This window comes from Dicentrarchus labrax, unplaced genomic scaffold (genome assembly GCF_905237075.1).
Source record: "Dicentrarchus labrax unplaced genomic scaffold, dlabrax2021, whole genome shotgun sequence".
NCBI lineage: Eukaryota > Metazoa > Chordata > Actinopteri > Moronidae > Dicentrarchus > Dicentrarchus labrax.
The window spans coordinates 19,735,974-19,757,516 of NW_026136712.1; the positions used below are offsets into that span (position 1 = coordinate 19,735,974).

General features: G+C 39.7%; 1 protein-coding gene across 1 annotated transcript; it reads left to right on the plus strand.

The window, feature by feature from the left end:
• Positions 1-11,242: 11,242 nt before the first annotated feature.
• meox1 (mesenchyme homeobox 1) lies at positions 11,243-21,179 on the plus strand. The gene is made up of 3 exons (XM_051418245.1): positions 11,243-12,222; positions 16,901-17,073; positions 20,430-21,179. The coding sequence occupies exons 1-3, from the start codon at positions 11,733-11,735 to the stop codon at positions 20,550-20,552; spliced, it is 786 nt and encodes a 261-aa protein (XP_051274205.1). The 5' UTR covers positions 11,243-11,732; the 3' UTR covers positions 20,553-21,179.
• Positions 21,180-21,543: the final 364 nt, after the last annotated feature.

Sequence of the window (21,543 nt, forward strand, 5' to 3'; positions counted from 1 at the left end):
AGTAAGCCTCACTGATTAAACTAACTTAACTAATTAGAAGTCAAAACAAAGATAGATGGATTTCCAGCACCGTAAATCCCTCACACACAAGCTAAATGAGCTAATGTTAGCTAGCACATCTAGTTAATAACATAAACAGCGAATAATCATCCTCACCAGTTCTAACTTCTGAGCTTATATATCTCCAGGCACCGTTCCTCCTGTTTGTGTCAAAATAAAATGAACTTGACAGGTTGTACAGCGCTGGTGTATCAGCTGCTCCTTCATCTTCAGCTTGGCTGACCTTTCAACCCAATGTTGTTAGTTCTTGTACAGAAAAGGTCAAACAAGTCACATGATCTGTGGCGCTCTTGCTGCATTTGAAGAAGTTGAGATTCTTCCATCCTAACGTGCTGTGGAAGTGCCCGAAAAAATAGGTGCACCTCAACAGCGTCGTTTTTTAGAACTTTCAAACTTGTCGCACATCTCCATTCAAAATCCTGAATTTACATGTGCAACATACACAACGGCCACTAACAATGTAATGTCAGACAACAGTGAGCTTCCAACTTTGTGTCAACAGTTTGTATTTGTCCCTTTCCTGTTTCAACCTGACAATGCCCCAGTGCACAAAGCCAGCTCCATATAAATTGTTTTTCCCCAGTTTGATGTGGAGGAAATTCCAGACTGTTCTGTACAGAGCCCTAACCTCAACCCCATCCAGCACCTTTGGGATGAACTGGAATGCCGACTGTGAGCTAGACCTTATCACACCACCCAACAGCAGTGTCACTGAAGCTCTTGTGGCCGAGTGGGAGCAAATCCCTGCAGCCAGTTTTCCAAAATCTGGTATGGGCTGTTAGATTAATGTCCATTAATGCCCATGTTTTGGAATGAGATGATCAACTATCACATATGGGTGTAATGTTTGGGTGTCAAAATAATATATTTTATAGGCTAATTATGCAGCATGTTTTTAACTAGACAGTACAATATTGTCTGAAATGTAGTGAAGTACAGATTAAAGTTGCATAAAATGGAAATACTCCAATAAACTACTTCAGTACAAGTAATTGTCCTGCATTCACATATGCACATAAACACAAACCTACTTATTCAAAGAGGATGCACTCAAACATTACACAATACTACCGGATCAGGGCACACACCTTCATCTTCTTTCCCACTTCCACCCTGTGAAATTAACAGTGTGTTCTTGAGAGAGGGAGCAGCAGCAGTGTCGGGCCGACGTTGGAGAGCTTGATTGAAGGGCTTCCGAGAATTCTCTGGCTTTGTTGTGCAGCTTCCCCAGCGCAGCAGCCGGAGGTAATGGCTTTAGCAGGGGCAGGTACACAAAGCTCCAGTGGCCACAAACCGGAGCTGGACAAACTTTACTGTTGACATCTGGAATTTCTTTCCTCCCCTTCCTTTTTATTTTCTTCCTCTTCTTCTTCCTTTTTTTTCTTCTCCCTTTTTGATTGAGGGCTGACTCAGTCGGTACAGTATCCATCATCGTAAAAGCATCAGCCAGCTAAATTTAGACATTTGTTTTCTTGTGCCTGTTCTGGCTCTGCATATTTTACCACACATGATATCATGCCCTCCACTGCTGTTGGTTTGACCGCACACTGAACCCCTATATGGTTTCACTGGTGTATGTATACACAGGGTAATTATCATAATGGAGGCTGTCACTGGCAATTTATCTCACATCATAGATACTTTGTGCCTTATCATACCCTCGTCTGCTGTGGCTTTGACAGGGCAGACAGTGAATTAACCCTAACATTACTCTGCCTGAAATCCCAAAACTGTAGTGCTCACACGTTGTCATTATACAGCGGATAATGTCACTGGCAATCCATAACATGCTTTGGCTTGTCTCAGCTGAATATGTTGCTCTTATAATTTCCACTGCAGTTATAATGTCTGCAATTCAGTACTTTAATACATCTCATATCTCAGAAATTAAAGGTATTTTTCAGCTGGAATCATTATTCATCCTGCTGTTGTAGGTTGGAGTTTGACTAAAGGCCTTTTTGTCCTATTGTTTTGACAGTGTAACATAGTAATACAGATTACATGTAAAAGGATAACAGTTGGTTGTAATTGCGAGTGGTGGACTGAATCTAAGTTGATTTACAAATTTGAGGTACTTTACATTTCATGCTACTTTCTATTTTTTGTACTTTTTACTTCACTACCTTTATCAGTTACACTCTGCTGGATAGGCCGTCTACAGATTATCTAAAGAGTACATGTGACAATTCATGACCCTAACCAAGATGTGTTTTCATAATCGTTTAATTTAATTGTTTAGGCGAAAACATTTCATGGTTCCAACTACATAAATGTGATTATTTGCTACTTTTCTTTTAAATTATTTTTCTAATCTTAATTTATTTTCAATGATTATGAGGTTTGGGCTGTTTGTTGGAAAAAAATTATCGTTGTGAAGGCGAAAAGTTTACATTTTTACAAACCAAACAATCAATCAATAATGAAGATAATCTGCTGTAACAGATATGAGATGAAGTATACTCTAGGTAGGTTTTTGCTTAAAAAATCAAGACACGTAGATAATTATCAACATTTATTCTCAACTAAGGAAAGACGTTATGACAAAAACTTACTAGTTTTACAGGAGCTTTCAACAGTATGAAATGTTCTTCATCAGCAGGTGGAGTATGATCTGTTGACATTCAAGCTCAGTTTCCAACATCAAGCCAGTAAGGGAACCTTTGACTCGGGACAGTTTTGTCAAATCCATAAAGATAATCTCAGTTAGAAGCAATTTTAAAAAAATTATATTACCTCACATAATTTTTGATTGATATTTATTATAATTTCACAACTAAGGTGAATGTATTTAGAAGTGATTCTTTTTAAACTGCAGTTTCTATTGATCTTGACGTCCCGCATTATGTCCACAACTCACAATAATGCAATGCATTTGTTCATTTAGGAGAAACACACCCAGAGACACAGCCATATACAAATATAACAAGTCACATACTGTACACACACATAAACAATAAACTCCACAGAAAGGCAAACAGGATGCTGCTTTTCAGACAGTACTTCCCTTTTCTCATCCTCTTGACTCCTTCCCTCCATCCCTCCTTTTACAGGAATCATGATAATGCTAAAAAAAAAAAAAAACTACACAAATCACAACATCTCTACATGTTTACTGCCGGTGACACTGCAGGGAAATGGTGCACGTGAGGCTTCATGTACACCCTTTGTGGTTCCTTCCTTTTTTGTGTCTTCATGTCTAGGGATTATTTTTTTTACTTGCATGTGGGGTTGGAGGTTCCTTTATGTGTGCCTTTTTGCGTGCATGTATGAAAATGCTTATTGTCCATGCTACAGGGTGCGGTGTGTAACTGCTCACATGTGTTCTTGCATTCGTCTTCCTTGCGTGTGAACAGCTCCGTTCCTCTGCGCAGCTAAAACTCCCTGCTTTGAGCATTAGGGAGCTGGTGCCCCTGTGCCATGGGAGTGTAAACCCCAAAGAGTCTGTTCAGTGATTGAGGAAATGTTTGGCCCAGTGAGTATGCTCCCTTTTGAGGTGTTTGTTGGCCAAGGCTGATCCTGACAACCCTCCAGGGAGCACGCTCAGTAGGCCTCTTCAAAGACTCCCAGCTCCCAAAGCAGGAAGTCCAGCCCTGCGCTGCTTGGAAACAAGATGAGGCAGACAGGAAGGAAGGTAATCCATGAACACGCAATAGTGCTACTGTCCACACAGCAACACACACACACACACACACACACACACACACACACACACACGCGTGACGGCATATCCGATCAGTCCCTCCTGACACACACAAAAACAGGGGTATTCCTTAGACCTCACAGACTTTTAGCTTGATTTATCTTGTGTTTTGTGCTGTTAAATAACCAAGGTGATCACAAGCAGCCAAATGATTCGGGTTTCCTGTAGTGCAGCTTTGTGTGTGTGTGTGTGTGTGTGTGTGTGTGTGTGTGCAGATGCTCTAAAGGTCACATCAGAAAGCAGCTTTGCCACAATAGCAACACACGTCCCTGTGGTCAGATTCTTACCTTCTAAAATAACCTGAAATTTGAATGAAATTTGCTATGCACTATCAAATATGATGGATGGGAGGTCACCATTTGGAGCCGGATCTATTTATTTGTCTCTGGAAAAAGTACAAAAGCACATCAGCTGCACAATGTTGGAAGCAAGTGAATGTATCCGATTGTTCTTCATGGCAATAATGCTGCATCCTGCTGCTAAGCTGTTCCGCACAACAGCTACCTTTCAGAAAGATTGATGACTTGCATTTTATGGACTTATAAGACAAACAACTGGGATTTAAGGTTAAAAAGTGCTTCTGCATTAAATACATGTATGTAGAAATGATGAAAGCCACTAATCCAATCACTGTCTTAAATAAAAAAAAACAATACCACTGGCAGTTTGTCCATAAGGAGATGAACTGACTCTTCAGAGAGTGAAGGTTTGGACTTATTTCCGCTGTTCCAACTTAAAACCACTAGAGAGCAGTCTTCAATTGATTTTCCATGGGTGTAGTATTGGCCCATAGCTGAGCGAGAATGACTGGAACAAAAGTCTGATGTTGTTGCCAATGAAATCAGTAGCCTGGCTTCCACAGTCAGCCTGCCCCTGCTCATATTATACAGTATGTGGTAATATTGTGGCAGCAGGGAAATTAGTTTTTGTGGTGTAGTGTCGGTGATGTAAAGATTAGCTGTTTTCATTGTTGTAACATGACCCAACATGGAAGCTGGAGACCTATAATAGAAGACAAGACAGCATGTTTGGGGTCAGTTGACTGAGAATTGAGAAATTTCACTCATCCAGTGCAGTACAAGAAGAACAATTTATTCTCAAAACCACCACAGTTTGAAAAGAGTTCACTCTCAATTCAAGTAGTTCATATATTTTTGATTTTGATTTTGATTTTAAAACTTTTGGCATTAAAAAAATATATATATTCCCAGCTATTGCATGAAAAGCACTAGGAGAAATAATTCAATTAATTCTTTTCACGGACTATTAACTCACACTTTGCACTAACTCAGGTAAAGTTTCACTAGAAGACAGCATCTTCCTTTTTTTTTACCTCTTAAACATCTTTTAAATTTGAAATCCATTATAACCATTTGTGTCTCAGTGAAAGACAAAGTTAAGTTACTAATGCTTTGATTGATTTACTAATGTTAATTTATCTTCACTCAAATAAAACAGTCTTCAGTGCGTTTGTATAGTTTTTCCCAGAGGCTAAGATTGAAAGTGGGTTGAAAAATGGTCAAAGACATGGTAGGCCTATTAGCAAGAAAGACTGCTATATGCTGGTGAATATAGTGGTGCAGCTAAAGGACCAGATATTTGCCTCAGGAGTAGGTGGAGAGCAGAATGAACACTGAATATCGGACTTGCATTCATCAGGTGGACACAAACACAACTCCAAATAAATGCTAATGTTGTGCCTCATCTGCCAGATGTGTGACTAGTCAGCTGTTTGCGAACACGTTACCAACTTTAAAGGTGATAATATATCATGTTGTTTTTACAGCTGGTTTCTACTTCATCAAAGTGGCCAAAAAAATCTGGCTCTGGGTAAAATGAATGTATTAGTTAACTTTCATAAGAAAGAACATCTACACATACTGACGTCATTTGAATTGACCAGCTGACTGACATCGCCTTTCTCAGACCTCCATGCTCTCGCTAGTGTTTGCTTTTAAGACTGATCCAAAGCCTGGAATTTCAGACATATACTGTGGTCTAAACTGGCGTTAACCTTTAGGATAGTATCTGAAAATCTGACTGTGGAAAACTGATAAACAACTTCACAATGCGAGATGATGAGAGGCCAAAGCCTTAGAGAGCTATAATATTCCCTCACAATAGCAAGAAACTGTTGCCAACACCTGATTCCAATCATATGTGATCATATGTGATTATTAGCACCTGTGGGTGTCCCCCCTCCCTTCAAACCTCCCCCCATCTACACACACACACACACACACACACACACACACACACACACACACATAAATGCTGTCATAATCGCAGACAATAGGTTTTCAAGAACAATCAGCAGATATTTTGCAGAATATTCCGAGTATTGGTATAATATTGGAACAAAAATAGTTATAATTTATATATAAGTTATATAATAATATTATGTGATGGATCGGTCAGTCAGTCAGACATCCAGACATTTTGTACGAATATCTGAGTCAAGTCTTTGCAACAGAACCATTAGTAAAAATGCTGAGAGCTGTATTATTATGGCCAGGCATTACCTTAAGTGAGCCATACTCACATGTACAGTTGCTTTTTGCTTTAGGGAATGCTCATTATTTGTCTTTTTTTATAGCTACCATTTCTTAATTAACACCAAATTTTCATTTGCTGGTTTGCCCAACATGATGGCTGTGTGGTGAGGTCATAGATCTTATGAACTCCTAGAGTTGTTTATTCAAGAGTTGTTCTGATCTGAGGCCAGTTAGTCCTGCTCTTGCCTGTTTCTGCTCAAACTGTTGTAGAGAAGTATTGATTCAACCGTACATTTTAGGTGTTTCTATTATTAAGTCCAATTAATATATACCAAAGAGGCAACAGAAACACTTCTCAGTATAATGCAATACAGTTCAACAGCACAGGTATTAATTGTACCTGATAGACTGGCAACTGAGTTTGTATCTATCTATCTATCTATCTATCTATCTATCTATCTATCGATCGATCTATCTATCTATCTATCTCATATATAGGTATAAAAATTTTTTGGGTTGTCTTGTTGGGAATTTTGGACTTCACACAATCTCAACCTCAAATAAATGCTAATGTTGCTCAGTGTTTGCTGGACGTGACTGTTTGCTAACACGTTCACCACAGCAACTTTATAAGGTGATAATATGTCAGTATTGTGTATACAGTTTGATATGCTGCCCCTAAGTAGCCAAAAAGATCAGTTAATGTGGCTTTAATTGTAACAGAAAAACACTTTTGCATGCTTAGGACCTAAACACCATTCCACTTTGAGAAGTTTTCACAGTCAGAAACGCTGGCAGCATCTGTCTTTATTGGCGAAGTAACCTCAAAACTCAGTCCATTTGTCAGACCAGCAGTCCATCGCTGAGCCAACACAGCTAACGACTGTAGGTAATACTGTTGGCACACTTAATAACAAAAAACACACCATCCATTTCATCCACATCTCTCAATGCCTGAAGTTGTTTGTATAGTCTATTGTGCATTAAAAATTGTTATTGAAACAAGTTGTGCACGAATAACCACTTCCAGCTATTCCGCAGTTTCCTTGTTTACAGTAGACCGCATGAAAGACTATTTATGCAGAAAATAAGGAATAGGGTTCTAAAACAACACATTTCATTGTACAATGTAATGATAAGTTGTGCATGATAGTTTTATATTTATAATAATACATTCTGTGTAAGGCTTTACGTGCCAAGCCTACAATGAGCTCATACACTATGATGCAGTGAGTACAAAGCCTGCAGGAGGGAAAGAAACCAGTAGTCTTGTTTATTGGCTCCTATCTGTCTGTCAGCTGGGCAGCAGACACTATCTCAGTGGCACTGACACAATTGTGGAGTGAATTAACTTGATATGAGGCTACAGAGACCCAAGAGAATTTCACTGAATCTTGGAAATTAACATCTGTTTATTATGTTGCCTTTCATTAAATATCTCTATCCTTCTTCTTTTGTTTTCTACGCTCTCTCTTTTCCCCCATCCCTCCTTCTTATATTCATCCCCCACTCCTCAACCCGGGACAGTAGCAGAGATAAGAGGCTCCCACAGTCCAGTAAGACCCAGGTGAACGTGGGTTCACAGGGGGTCACGCTGTCAGACACAAGAGACTGATGGAGGGCCCTAATCCTGCCAGTGTCACGAAGATGGATCAGATGAAAACACACACTTACGTTCACACACGGTCGCACAAATCACAAATATTTAGAAGTATGAAGACATGGACATCAACACAGCAACATTTTACACAACCTATATACGTGTGCATACATAAACTCTCTTACTTTCTTTTTCTTTATTTCATACTCTCACTTTCTCTCTCTCTCTCTCTCTCTCTCTCTCACACACTCACACACACACACACACACACACACACACACACACACACAGTGCTAGACTGACAGAGACAGGTTGTCGGCAGGGTGAGGGGAGATGTGACTCATGTCCAGCTCATTTATCTGCAATCTGTGGTGTGTATGACTGAGCTCGAGTCTGCAGAGTTTCTCAAACAAACACTCTCGCTCTTTCAGAAATACAGCTGCAGAAATGCTCTCTCACACATACACATTAAATCTACTGTGTGAAACATTTGGAACACACTAAAAAAGATCTGAAATAACAGAGTGAAGCATCACTGCATCTTAAAGGATAAGGCTGGTGTGTTTTTTTATTATTATTTTTAAATCCCATATGAAGACCATCGTAAGCAATGCTCTCTGACTTCCTTGTTTGTGGCACTCAGCCTCAAACCCATTTTTAGCTACTGAGCACACAATTCTTTAACAAATATAGTTTCATTTCTATAAAAAGCTGGGCATTATAGTTTTAGCAAAAGGTACTCAAACTGCAGTTAACAATGTATATCTTTTGTGGACTATTTTTTGCTGTGGATGAATACACATTTGCTACATTAGTGATTATTTACAACAACAGGATGGTGTATGTGGGATTAAGTTAAAATAAACTACAGTGTGTGTGTCCATGGTAATGAATGGAGTTCTATGGCACAGAGGAATAAGACATATGGCTATGGATACACAATACCTGTTAGTCGGATCAATTTGTTGTTAGTTTTGGTCTTTTCATGGCATTTGTTGATAATATGAAAAACTATATTTATAAATGTCTTAAAACAGTAAAATCATTCATTCCAATGGAATCACCTGATAGCTGCACCTGGATTTGCCTGTTCAACACTGACCCACCAATGTGCGCCATTGACCAAAAGGTTAGGCCTCCTTCACAGTGCTTATCTTCACAAGAGTCCTAAATGAAGGAAGCTATCATAACTTATTAGATATTTTATCAACTTTAATTCAACCTCCTCTGTTGGAGTATAAACGACTTCAAACATTTTTGAGTTATGAGACAGGAGTCGATTGTGCAAACACATCTTTTTAATTAACTGTGTCCACACTAGCTCCACATACAGGTAGCGGGAATGTTAGCGTGAAGAGCTTCAATACAACTTTATTGAGCAGAAGGCAGAGTACAGAAAAAAAAACACCCAGAAAGGTCAGAGAGCTAATTGTGACCAATGCTAACTTGTTCCCTACTTGCGGTCATCCTGCCAGCTACAGTAGTTTAACAACTATCCCTGCAAGTAGCCACAACGTCAATATGCCTCTAGAGCCGAAGATTTCTAAATCACTCACAGTTAAATTTTTCACTGCCGCTTCACCAGGTCAAAAACTTGCTTAGGTCTTTCTTTCACATTCACCAAAATACACCCTTTATCTCTGTCTTTGAGACATGTGCACACACACACACACACACACACACACACACACACACACACACACACACACACACACACACACACACTCACTGACGTATATTTTCACAGCACACACACAGTCACACACTCTAATTTATACTGACACACAGATGGCCCCTGCTCTGACCACAAATGTAGTGTAACCCCTGCTCCCTGCGGTGCGGCCAGGGCTCAGACTGCCAGTAAAAGCGAGGGATGCTTCATGGCTCAACAATTCGCTTGGTAAATGGAAAGGGTTTGGTGCGTGACCTCAAACACTCTCCTTTCTGTCTCTCTTTCTGTATCTGACTTTTTTCTTTTATTTCGTCCTCTCTTTGTGTTGTTGACTTTGACTTAATCTGACTTTTCTCTTGGCCCTGTCCACTTCCTTTTATTCGCCTTCACAACAGTGGATGCCCCGATCTTTTTTATTTATTTCTCCGTGTCTGAGTTTTTATGTAGGCCTACTCTCTTTTTATTGAATGGTTTGGTGGAAATATAATGCAATGTGTACAAAAGAGATTATATTATATCCTCAGAGAGCAATACAGGGTCATTTAAACTACTTTTTTCTTATATTTCCCTTTTCTCATTTTTCCTTCTCTAATAGCGTCTATCTCTAAATCTTGCCTTCTCTCTTTCTCTCTTTTCTCGACGGAGGTGTGAACCACCTCCCCTCCGGTCTGAGAGGTCAGGAGCAAAGTGAGGACACACGAGGAAGGCAGACCTCAGCTCACAAATATGAGGAATATGAAGAAAACTGTGCATTTCTGTAAAGTGTGGTTCAGTGGGTTTATTGGGTAACGGATATGCTGAAATTGAGTCCAATTTTTGGTTTAGCCAAAAAGGTTTTAATGGTATTAGAGACATTACTTCATTGGGAAGTGGCTTCTATCGTGAGCAGCCTGCAGAGATTAAAGATCAGTGATCAGAAAATTGAATAATTACATCTCTGTTGATCCAAATGCGGTTAATCTACATGTGGCTGCTGTCACACACAGTTGCCTTTGCAGCTTAATATCTCAGCAAGACGGGCTCTACACTGAAACACACATACAAAAAAAATAGCACAATCCCTCAGTCGCCGTGTTTGCTAAGAGAAAATATTAGCTTGTATTTTTGAAATATGGCCCTGAAATTTCATATTGTGTTTCACTAAAGTGAGAAAACCTCAAGAGGTGTGAGAGCCTGCACAGCCAATATCAAATCCAGTCCTCCTATCACCTCAAAGTTAAAGAAAGTCCAGCCAGGTGGATTTGGGTGTGTAGCATTAATGTGCGCACACACACACACATACACACACACACACACACACACACACAACACACACAGTCATAAAAACAGAAAGAAAAAAGACTTTTCAGATTGGAGAGGACAGGCAGGGATCAGGGGTGCAGAGGGAAATGGTTAGGGTTAACTTTCCTCTAAAGGGTGTCAAAAAAGGAACTAAATTGGGTGTCAGAAAGCGCTAAGGAGCTGAAATAAGTCAGGGTCCCCAGCTCTCATGTGGGTGGGTGCTCACTTTATATTTTACAGACAATGTCCCTTTAAAAAGCCCCACGTCTGGAAAGCCCATTAGATGTGCATATAAAATTTCCCCTGTGATTAATAGTTGATGAGGCAGGGTTGGTTGGAGGGTACTACCAACATGTGGCCGGCAGGGCTCCTCCTCTGCAATCTCACGTTACACTCCATAAACTTGCCACTCTTTCCCACCTATACGTTTAAAAAGGAGGAGGGCTCACTTGTCAAGAATGCCTTAGAAGAGTTGTGAAAACAGCCAGCCCGAGAAGGGGAGTCATGCAGTTGCGGATGCAGCTCTCCCGCCGAGCCACAAGCCAGTCAGATCAGTCAGGGAGAGAGGGTGTGTGAGAGCAAGACAGAAGGAAAGTGTGTGAGAGTGTGTCAGGACCAGAGGCTCCAAAGGACGTCACACGCTCCCAGAGAGAGAGGGAAACACGCTGTCACAGGAAGGCGTCTATCCTTACACGTACTGGGCTGTGGAAGAGTCAACAGCCTCTGACAGAAGTGAGTATTCCTGAGGTGGATGCAATAAGACGATGATGTGCGTTTAGTCAGCTGAAGTGGATTTTTTTTCAAGGCTGAATACAGATTTCCAGTCCTTACTTACTTTCTGAGTTGGGGTGACCAACTCCTCTACACGGACAAGACTTGTAATAAGACACTAATCAAGATTGTGTGAAGTGTTATTGCATCATCATGGATCAGCCAGCCAGCAGCTGCATGCGAAGCGCCCATCCCAGCAGCCCAATCTGGGGTTGCATGAGGAACCCTCACTCAGGGGTCCCAGGAGCCAATCTGCAGTCGCCCTACCAGCAGGCCCCTTTCTCCCTCCACCAGAAGCCCGAGTTCCTGGCCTACACAGACTTCACCAGCTCCTGCCTGGTGCCGACTGCGCCTCACGCAGCCTACCCCCGCGACGACAGACTGTACCAAGAGAGCCAGGTTGGTTACCAGAGAGCCGAGTGGCAGTTCAACCCCTGTGAGACACGGGTGAGAGCGCCCGAGGCCTGCCCGCCCGTCGTCGCCCCTGTAGTAGTAGGTGGCGGGCCTGACCTGGACAGTGTAGGGGGAGACAGGCTGCCAGGGGCCGTGCCCGGGTGCCTGGAGGGAGAATACTCACCGCAGAGTGTGGCGTCGGCTGACTCAGACAAGAAGAGCTCCAACAAGAGAAAGAGAGATGTCACAGGTGAGTCAGGGTGCACTGGGAGAGATGGGAGTCAGCTGGGGAGTGTTGGTTTATGGGGAAATAGGAGCATCCAAAATCTCCCCACAGGAGGCTTAGAAAAGGAAAACATACAGTGATAAAATGCACATTTGGGAGTATTAAAAATGATAGTGGACATTCCTCTTTTTCTACTGTACACTGGTGTATAATGGTGGTGGAAATATAAAAAAAAGACGAGGAGGAAACATGGAAATGTGCCAGGGAAGCAGCACAACTCTTGATCTGGCAAAGAATAAAAGTGAAAAACTGATAGTATGCCAGTGTTTTTGCCAAACCTCTGCGCACAGGTGTAAAATAATGCATTACCATTGTTGCTCTGTTTGAAGCTGAGCAAAAGTTAAAATTGTCAAGGTTAAGAATTTCTTCCCTGCCCTGTATCACAGCTGGCAATGACACAAATTCCCTCTCTAGTTCCTCACCAAATTGGTCTTAAAGCAGAACCCTCACCAGATCGCTATGCGAAAGGTGAGTAGGTGACACGACTTTTGTGTTCAAGACACACACTTTAAGTAGCAGTTGCATCCTCTGATTGTTCAGGGGCTTTCAAAAGGCTGAAATGATTAATGGGACATGTGAACGTTTCATTGCAGTCCTGTATCCGTTGGAAATAGACTATTGTTTTATAACTGTATGACCACATTCGAGATGATGGTTAAAAATGACATCAGGCTTCTGTGGGGAAAAGTGCTTTGAGGCATCACAGGTGCTTTTTACTGTATTTATTATTTATTAGAGATTTATAAGTGAATTTTTGAAATAAATTATTACGCAGTCCGGCTGTAGTAACTTGTGGATCAGCAAATTATTGTTAATTTCATAACTTTTTCACCAAAAACTATATTTAAAAAAAAGAGGTCAATGTAAAAATACTTTTTATTGTGTTTTCAAGCAGCGTCATCGAACACTTGTGAGCCAAAAAATAAGATAATATTTATATTATATGCTATTTTTCAGCCATGCCCTCTGTTAAAATAGCTTTCTGCCACAAAAGAATGAGTCGATGTATCCACACATATCCTTGCTCGCACATATGCTTAGAGTCATGTTGTGAGCATTGAAATACTATCATTGTATGCTTTTGGATTACAGTGCCCCCCGATCATATTTCACACTTGCTAATAGGAAGCAAAAGTAACTGATATCCATGACGGACTAATTCCTAAAAGTTAACGTGAACAACGAGAGCAACGGGCTAAAGGAAATGTTTATGTTTTAAACTGAATCTGAAGGTGTAAAAGTTTTAATGTGCAGAATTTCACACCGGCAGAATGAAAATAAAACCACGTCCAACACATCTGGAACGTTCACATTTCATCTGTGAAACCCGTTCAGCCTGTTTACTTTGTTTCCCTCACACAGATGATGATATATGCAATGAGATTGGCGTTTGCACAACTACACCTAGTAAGAAATTTACAATAAATACTGGACATTTAGAGAAATGAATGCAGACTCCAGTAAACCGTTAAAAATATAATTTTTTTAAAGCATTTTTTTTTTTACGTACTTTAAATGAAATTTGGTTAGTATTTACAAATGTTAATGTTTATTTTAACTTTAATACATAAACAATAGATGGGCGGAGTTTTCTCCATCATATAGTAACACCTGAGATATTGCCATAATTATACAGCAGTATGACTGAACTTCTAGTGCTTCATTGGATATCTGATTATTAAGAGCATGATTAATTATTTAGAAAAACAACATGACCAATGTCTGCAACAGCCTAATTGAAGAGGATGGTGGGGGAGTACAGACCCCCTCTCCCTTCCCTCCCTTTCTTACCTTATTGTAACCTCCACTCACTACACTGAAAACATGCCAGACCACGTCTGGTAAAATCGCTTTGCCTGTGAGCCCACTTTTTACATTCTTATCCATTGACATTTTCCTGTCGTTAAGCCGTAACACAATCTCCCACTGAGTGCATGCAACATGTCTGACCACTACATCAGTTCTTGGTTTCAGAAAAGAGCCATTCAGTCTTGTATTGACTAGCTGGTAGAAGAGCATATATTAGGAAAATGTCCTGAAGGCATTCGCATTACAGACAGAGCTGCTATACAGTCTGCTGTGTATTTTTACAGATATGGAAATGTGGTGCACTTCGAGTGATGTTTCCAAAACCATAAACTCCAACTGATATTGAATTTAATCCAGAGTCTGACCAACAATTCTGTCTGTGCGGCACAACATATAACAGGGACGTTGATATATTGTATTACGTTGTTATACTCTGCATTCGATAAAGCCTCTACTGATAGCAAATAAACTAAATCTAATAATATGATAAATTATTGCTATTATTATTTGGAAATTCTTTAAGTTGAGGACAAAACTAAAGTTTAATATCATATTGTATTTATTTATTATATATAAATTTTAAGATTATAAAATCAAACACTTGACATTACTAAAATACACATTTATTTAACAGAATATAAATACTTTATGAATGGATCATAACACACTAAAATAAACAGCAAATATATGGACATTTATAACTCCTCTTATCAAGTATTCATAGCTGTGCATAAACAGGTAATGAATGCATAATAACATAGATACATAATTATGCACATGACAGTATGTTGTAAAGCATTTATTAGATGGGTAATGTATGCTTGATAACATAAATTATATACAATAATGTTAACTGAACAGTTAGCAGTAGGTTTGAAGACAATTCATTATATATAATTGTTTGTTATCAAACATAAATTACCTATCTATTCATTATTTAACACTTAAAAATATCCATTAGAAATCCATTAAATGGTGTTATAAACCATTTATTACTGCTTCAAATAGTGAATGAGGTTCAAATAAAGTTTAAAACATCCTCACTCATTGAGAAATCCTGGCTCCTACTGTAACACACGCAAATGGTGCGATCAATCACACATGTAATTTTCACCTAGGGTTTTTGCTTTTAAACAATCACACATTTACAGCAGCTTTAATTCAGTCCTGATGAAGACAAACTACTTCAGCACCATCCACCCAAAAAAAAGCACCAAATGCTGTTTGTCTTTGGGACCCTGCTGGGTGCAGAAGCCTTCTCCCTGCGAGTTTACGGTGTCTGGCTGTGCTGGATATTTATTGGGGGCCTGTTTAGTGAAAACCAGTATGTGCCCTGCCAGGTGTTCAGTCTTACTAAACCTGCTTGACACAGCTCCAGACCAGACCTGACGAGGCCAGGCAGTGCACTCCGGGCAGCGCGTCATTAATGACACTTCAACAACAATGAGAAGATTTTTTTGGCATGACACATGGGTACTGAGGCACACACACCAGGCGTTTGCACACATAGACAGGTATGCGCTACACATGTCCACAAACACACACACATATGTCCTGGTTTGCCCAGTCACATCTGGCCCAGGTACTGCAGTCCATTTTCACATTCTGGCCCGCTGCTCTGGCAAGCACCGAGCAGAACTTCTCACTTTGACAAATTAGAACCATTTTCTAGAGATTACATCAGCTGCTTGTGTCGCTACCAATGTACAATTATTACCCGAAGTCTTTCCCCTTAATGCGCAAGGAGAGGTTTTACTGAAAGTTAGCTTTCATTTTTATTTATCCTGGTAAATGGGGTTTACAATTCTACAATTTCCTAGGAAATATGAAGGCAGAGAACTCTATAAATCTGAGCAATAAACTGCAAAACACTTGTCTTAAGAGAGCTTGGATAATGACGCTGTTTGTTCATAGTTTTAATACTGAAACTGATAGTGTAGTTCAAACCACATTTACTGGTAGCCCTTACAACTGACCGCCACATTCATATAGATATCTCTGTCTTTTTCCCTATGTATATGCTGTCATGTACAGATGAGTTAATGTGAATCTCCCCTCGAGTGCTCCGGAGGGAAATCTTCTGACACACACACACACACACACACACACACACACACACACCCACGTAGCACTCAGACCTGGACACATCCGCACCTTTGTTCTTTTGTTAAAGGCTTTAACGATGTTCCGCTGCATTCCTCTCCTAACTCAGTCCCTCTGTGGCTGGTTTAGTGGCCCCTGCCCTGTGCCGATATGCTCTCACACTCACTGAATGGATGTTCAAATGCACAAGTTTGTACGTCAGTGAGCATGCACATAAACAAACAAGCAGAAGGTATAAACATGCACACTCACAGAAATGTACATGCATTACTCACTGCACACGCGCTGCAGGTGAACAGGACTCATGAGCTCAGGTCAGGGTGGTCTCTTTTTAAAGCGCTGGTTTTGGTGTTTACTATATGAGGGGCCTCCCACTAAAGAGTCTTTGGAGTTGTGGTTTGTTGGTTGGAAAGGTCCTTAAGGTCTGTTTTATAGTCAACTAGAGGCTGCACACAAAATAACTGGATAGCTAATTCAAATCAGATTAGCTGTGAATAAAATGAAAATAGAAGGGTCTGTTGGTCAAGTGGTAGAATTACCATGAGACCCCTTATATTGAAAGAATAGAGGGCAACCTGTTGACTAGGATAAAAATGGATTTTATCCATCTTAAAAACATTTAAATTAAATGTTATGCAGAACACATACATACCTTTCTCTAAAATAAAGCTAAGCAGGCACACACACCTCAAACTGCATGAAATACATCCCCTTTCTGTTTCCCTTTCAGATATCCAGGAGTCCAGTTTTAAGGTGGACTCCAGCTGCAAGGCCCGGAAAGAGCGCACAGCGTTCACCAAGGAGCAGCTGAGAGAGCTGGAAGCTGAGTTCACTCACCATAACTACCTGACCAGGCTCCGCCGCTACGAGATCGCCGTCAACCTGGACCTCACAGAGAGACAGGTACACCAGCCTTTCCCCCACATAAGGTCTCCCAAAGGGCAGAAATGTAGTAATTATATTATTATCACTCCATATTTACCTCTCTACTATTCATTATTCAAATATAATGAATATGAGTTAGTTTTCTGTCTTATTTCTTAAGAGTCATAGTATGTCACTCACTTATGTAAAAACAAATATTTTTCGTTCAATACAAGAATCCTATCATTCACCTCCAAAAAATACAAAATGTAGTAGAAAAGTTTATTTTATAAATACTAAAAGATATGGAAAATGTGTTTCCAAAAATTAAATATTTTGTTTTTTTCTTGAATGCAGCTGCCAATTACTTTTTTTCTCTTCCTACTGTTTGTCATTGTCATTAAGACTTTACAAAAAAACTGAAAAATAAAATCAGCTGAAACACCGTAATAACCAAAATGGTTTGATATCAAAGGGCATAAAACAGAAAACAAAATAAAAAAGGCGTCAAATTTGACAAAAAAAATAAAACAAATGAATCTTCCAACAAGGTAATCATCACATATTTAAAGTGGACAGTATTCTATATGTCCTTCTACTATATGCAAATAATATTACTAATAATGATGATAATAATAATGCATACACATAGTTTCATTTAAATTATAATGAACTGTTTCTTTTCCACAATATTTTTCATCCTGTGGTTCTAGCAGAATGTCATGCAGCTTTAATGAGTGGGCGGCAGCTCCAGACTTGATGAAATCGGGCGAACATGTGTCGATGCTGCTGGATAAAACCCCAGTCTGCCTGTCAGGCACAGTGTCCCAGCTCCTCCTAATGAGGCCACGGTGCCACAGTGACCACACATACTGCCGTCTGCTCCTAAATCTATTTCCCAGACCTCTGAAACACACACACACACACACTCACTTGTGCAGACACACAGACTCACACAGCCAGGTTCCATCTTCACTCAGTGGTCCCACTGCAACTCTTCGGCTTTTTCCAACTCATCCTACATGCTCTGGCATTATGCCGTCCTTTCAATCAGTCACGATGAGCAGAAAAACTCAGAGACGAAGAGGCTACAGTATGTGGGAACAGATTCATTTGAATCCCAGAGTTGCAGGAGGGAACGCTTAGTGGGATGTGCAGAGGTCACCCAAAACTTCCTTGACCTTAAATTCTCCACTGAGAAGAGAAATAGAACATTGAGCTGCTATAGTCATCTTAAAATTTGAATTTAGTTGAACACATAATCTTAGTTTTAACTTGTAGCCATGACTCTTCAAAATGTCAACTTTTCAGGAAGAAAAAGAGCTTGGAGTTTAGTGTCATTGCACAATACAACAGGTATAAATGAGTTGCGTTAGTTTAAAAGATAAGGCTGGGGATATTACCATCAAATTACAACAATTAATCAAGCTAACAACCATATCTAAAGCCTGGTACATCTTATTCCTGTGAATGAGCTACACTGTTGCACCGTCCCTTCACTACTGAATTTTGGGTCCTGTAGTTTCAAACAATCGTACATACACCATCCTGCTGCTGGAAATATTAACTAGTGCTCCAAATGTGTATTAATCTGCAGCTGAAAATAGTCCACAACAAATGCACTATTGTGAAAAAACTACACAAACCCAGCTGTTTTAGATGTTTTAGATAATTACTGAGCCTTTTTTTAATAAAGCATTTATTAGTGACCCATTGTTAAAGATTTAAATCTTTAGGAATTAACAGACTGAGAGCCACATACAGGGTAGCGTGGGATTTGTTGACCATAAGAAAAATACAGAATAACACCAGCCTTATACTGTAAGAACAAGGAGAATTTTAAAAACATTCATATCACTTCCTCTGTTATATTAAGAATGGCTTAAGTATGACACAAGCCCCAGATCTAATTTGACATTAAGTCTTGTATCAGTATGGAATTAATGTATTATATTTATTTGGGCTGGCTTGTCTGAGTGATAGAAGGGTGAATATTTTCAATCACGCTTTACAAATGTTCACCCCTCAGTTACATTACTGCCACAATTTCCCTGTAATTCTACGGAGTCTCAGGAAGTGTATGTTTTTGCTGCTATTCCTAACCGGACAGTTAAAGCATGATATCATTCTCATTTGAGAACAGTGCAATGACACAGATGAGCACTATCCATTCTGAGAGTACATCCTGTGTAGGCTGACATCCTGACAGTTGACTCTTTTGACCTACCGTCTATACGATACTCTCTGCCTGCTTTTGCACAGATTTCTGAGCCAGAACTGAATGCTTTGTACTGACAATTCATGCTCCTTGCAAGGCCAATGCAAACCGAGCCAATTTATATACTGCGCTGGGAGATTTGTGGGGGATTATTTGTCTATTTTTCTGCTGACCATGTTGTAAATTTTGCTAAAAATTGCAAAACAGAGAGAAAAGCCACAGTGATCCTGTTACGGGTTCAATTTCGGTGAAAAAAAACATTCTGTACTGAGTCTGTGTGAATGTTATCTAGTATAGATACTTCTTGTTTTAACTGCTTGGGCTGAGTACTTAATTTGAAGTATTAATTGTTACATACTAGTACAGCTGCATTTAATGATTTTTTTCCATTTATTGATCTGATTATTATATAATTTTTTTGCTTAATGGTCCAGTGATTTTCAAGGTTTTTTCTGGCGTGCCTCTCTTCAGTAGCTGAAAAAAAAAAAATATCACATCCCCACACCCCACAATTTTTTATCAATAATGAACAGCGACAGGGGTGCCAAAACTAATAAAAAAGGACCCTTGTTGAATTTTAGTGAAATAAAGGTCAGCACAATAGCATCAGCAAATTCTTCTTTATTTTCCCAACATAAATCATACTCATTCAACTTTGTTCCACTCCACATATTTTTTCCCCTGGTCATCCACGCCCACCTGCAGTGGCTCCTGCCCCACCAGTGGGACCCATCCCGCAGTCTGAGAACCATGTTTTCCCCGTGTCAGAATCTTTCAGAATCAAAAGTGATGTTTTGAAATTGCTTGTTTTGTTTCACAAACAATCAAGATATTACATTTTACTATCATAGAAAACCAGCAAATATTTGTATTTTAGAGACTACAACCAGTAGATTTTGTTTTCTTTTGCTGAAAAATTATTTATGATTAATTTATCAAAATAGGTGCTGATTAATTTTCTGTTTATCCACTAATCAATCATTCGACAACACAAAATTATTGCAAAGGGAGAACACGAAGAGGCCATTTGTCTGAAGCAGATTCATCTCAAATTTACCTCAACGATTGTGTCCATGTATGCTGATGACACTGCATAAATCCTTTAAACACAATTCTTTATCAAAATCAGCATTAATATGTATTCTAATGTATAATTTCCTTTATGTCTCTATAACAGGTGAAAGTGTGGTTTCAGAACAGGAGGATGAAGTGGAAGAGAGTGAAGGGAGGACAGTCTTCCTCGCCCAACGACCTGGAAAATGACGACATAGACTCCGCTGCCTCGCCCAGCTCTGAATGAGCGGTCAACATTATGAAAAGGAGATGCCAATCACCTTGACACAGAGAGACTGGAGTCAACTGGACACCAATGCAGAATAATGCAACCTTCACTCATTGCTTTGGAAAGCTACAGGAATGAAACAGGACTCTTTTTAATTCCCTGGAAGAAATCACTGAGCATCTCCTTTGCTGTTGTAAATAGTTGATTTATGTCCATAATGAACTGCAGTTTGATACACTATTGATAAATACTTGTTGCATTGACTGTTTAAATATTAGAGATGATACTTATGGTCATTGTAGATCAGTGACAAAGTCCAGACAGCAGCTTTGAGGCCAGTGATGACATATCAAACCGTGATGTGATTGTGTTTGAATGCATCCCCTTTTGTTCCAGTATTGTAATCATGGCCTTTGACGCTTGACTACAACCACCTGGGAAAACTCAGACTGCACAAGTGTTGCCAAGCCATAAGTGCCTCCGAATCAGATGTTTTTTTTTCATTTGTCAGTTTCTTTTTTCCTAGAATATTGTTTTTTTCTGTCAAGCATTTTTTTTACTATTCTTTTTATACATGTTGAATGTTATTGATAAAACACAGATGTTGCCTGTTTCTGCAAATAGAATAAATCATCTGCTGCAAAATGGGGAAAATATCTTTATAATTTCTTCCACCCGCAACAATTGAGTTATAATTGGACAGTAGGTCGATCTGTATTCTTGGCTTATGTGTTTATCACGTGTGGATCTTTTGGTCAGACATTACAATTGCTAAGACTTGAAAACAAAATGATAACTGAGGAGAAATTTGCTCCCATTTGCTTTTGATGTTGGCAGCTGACAGCAAAGGTAATAAATCATGTGTGTGCTTGCATCTCCATTTAAGCATGCAAGTATTTTCGCCTGGTTCCAGAGATATGCCGCCCATATCTCAGAATCTTTTCTAAGCTATTCAAACAGGGCAGTGTTCATTGATAGCTGTTTCCCTGGTTGGAAAAACAACCAACCA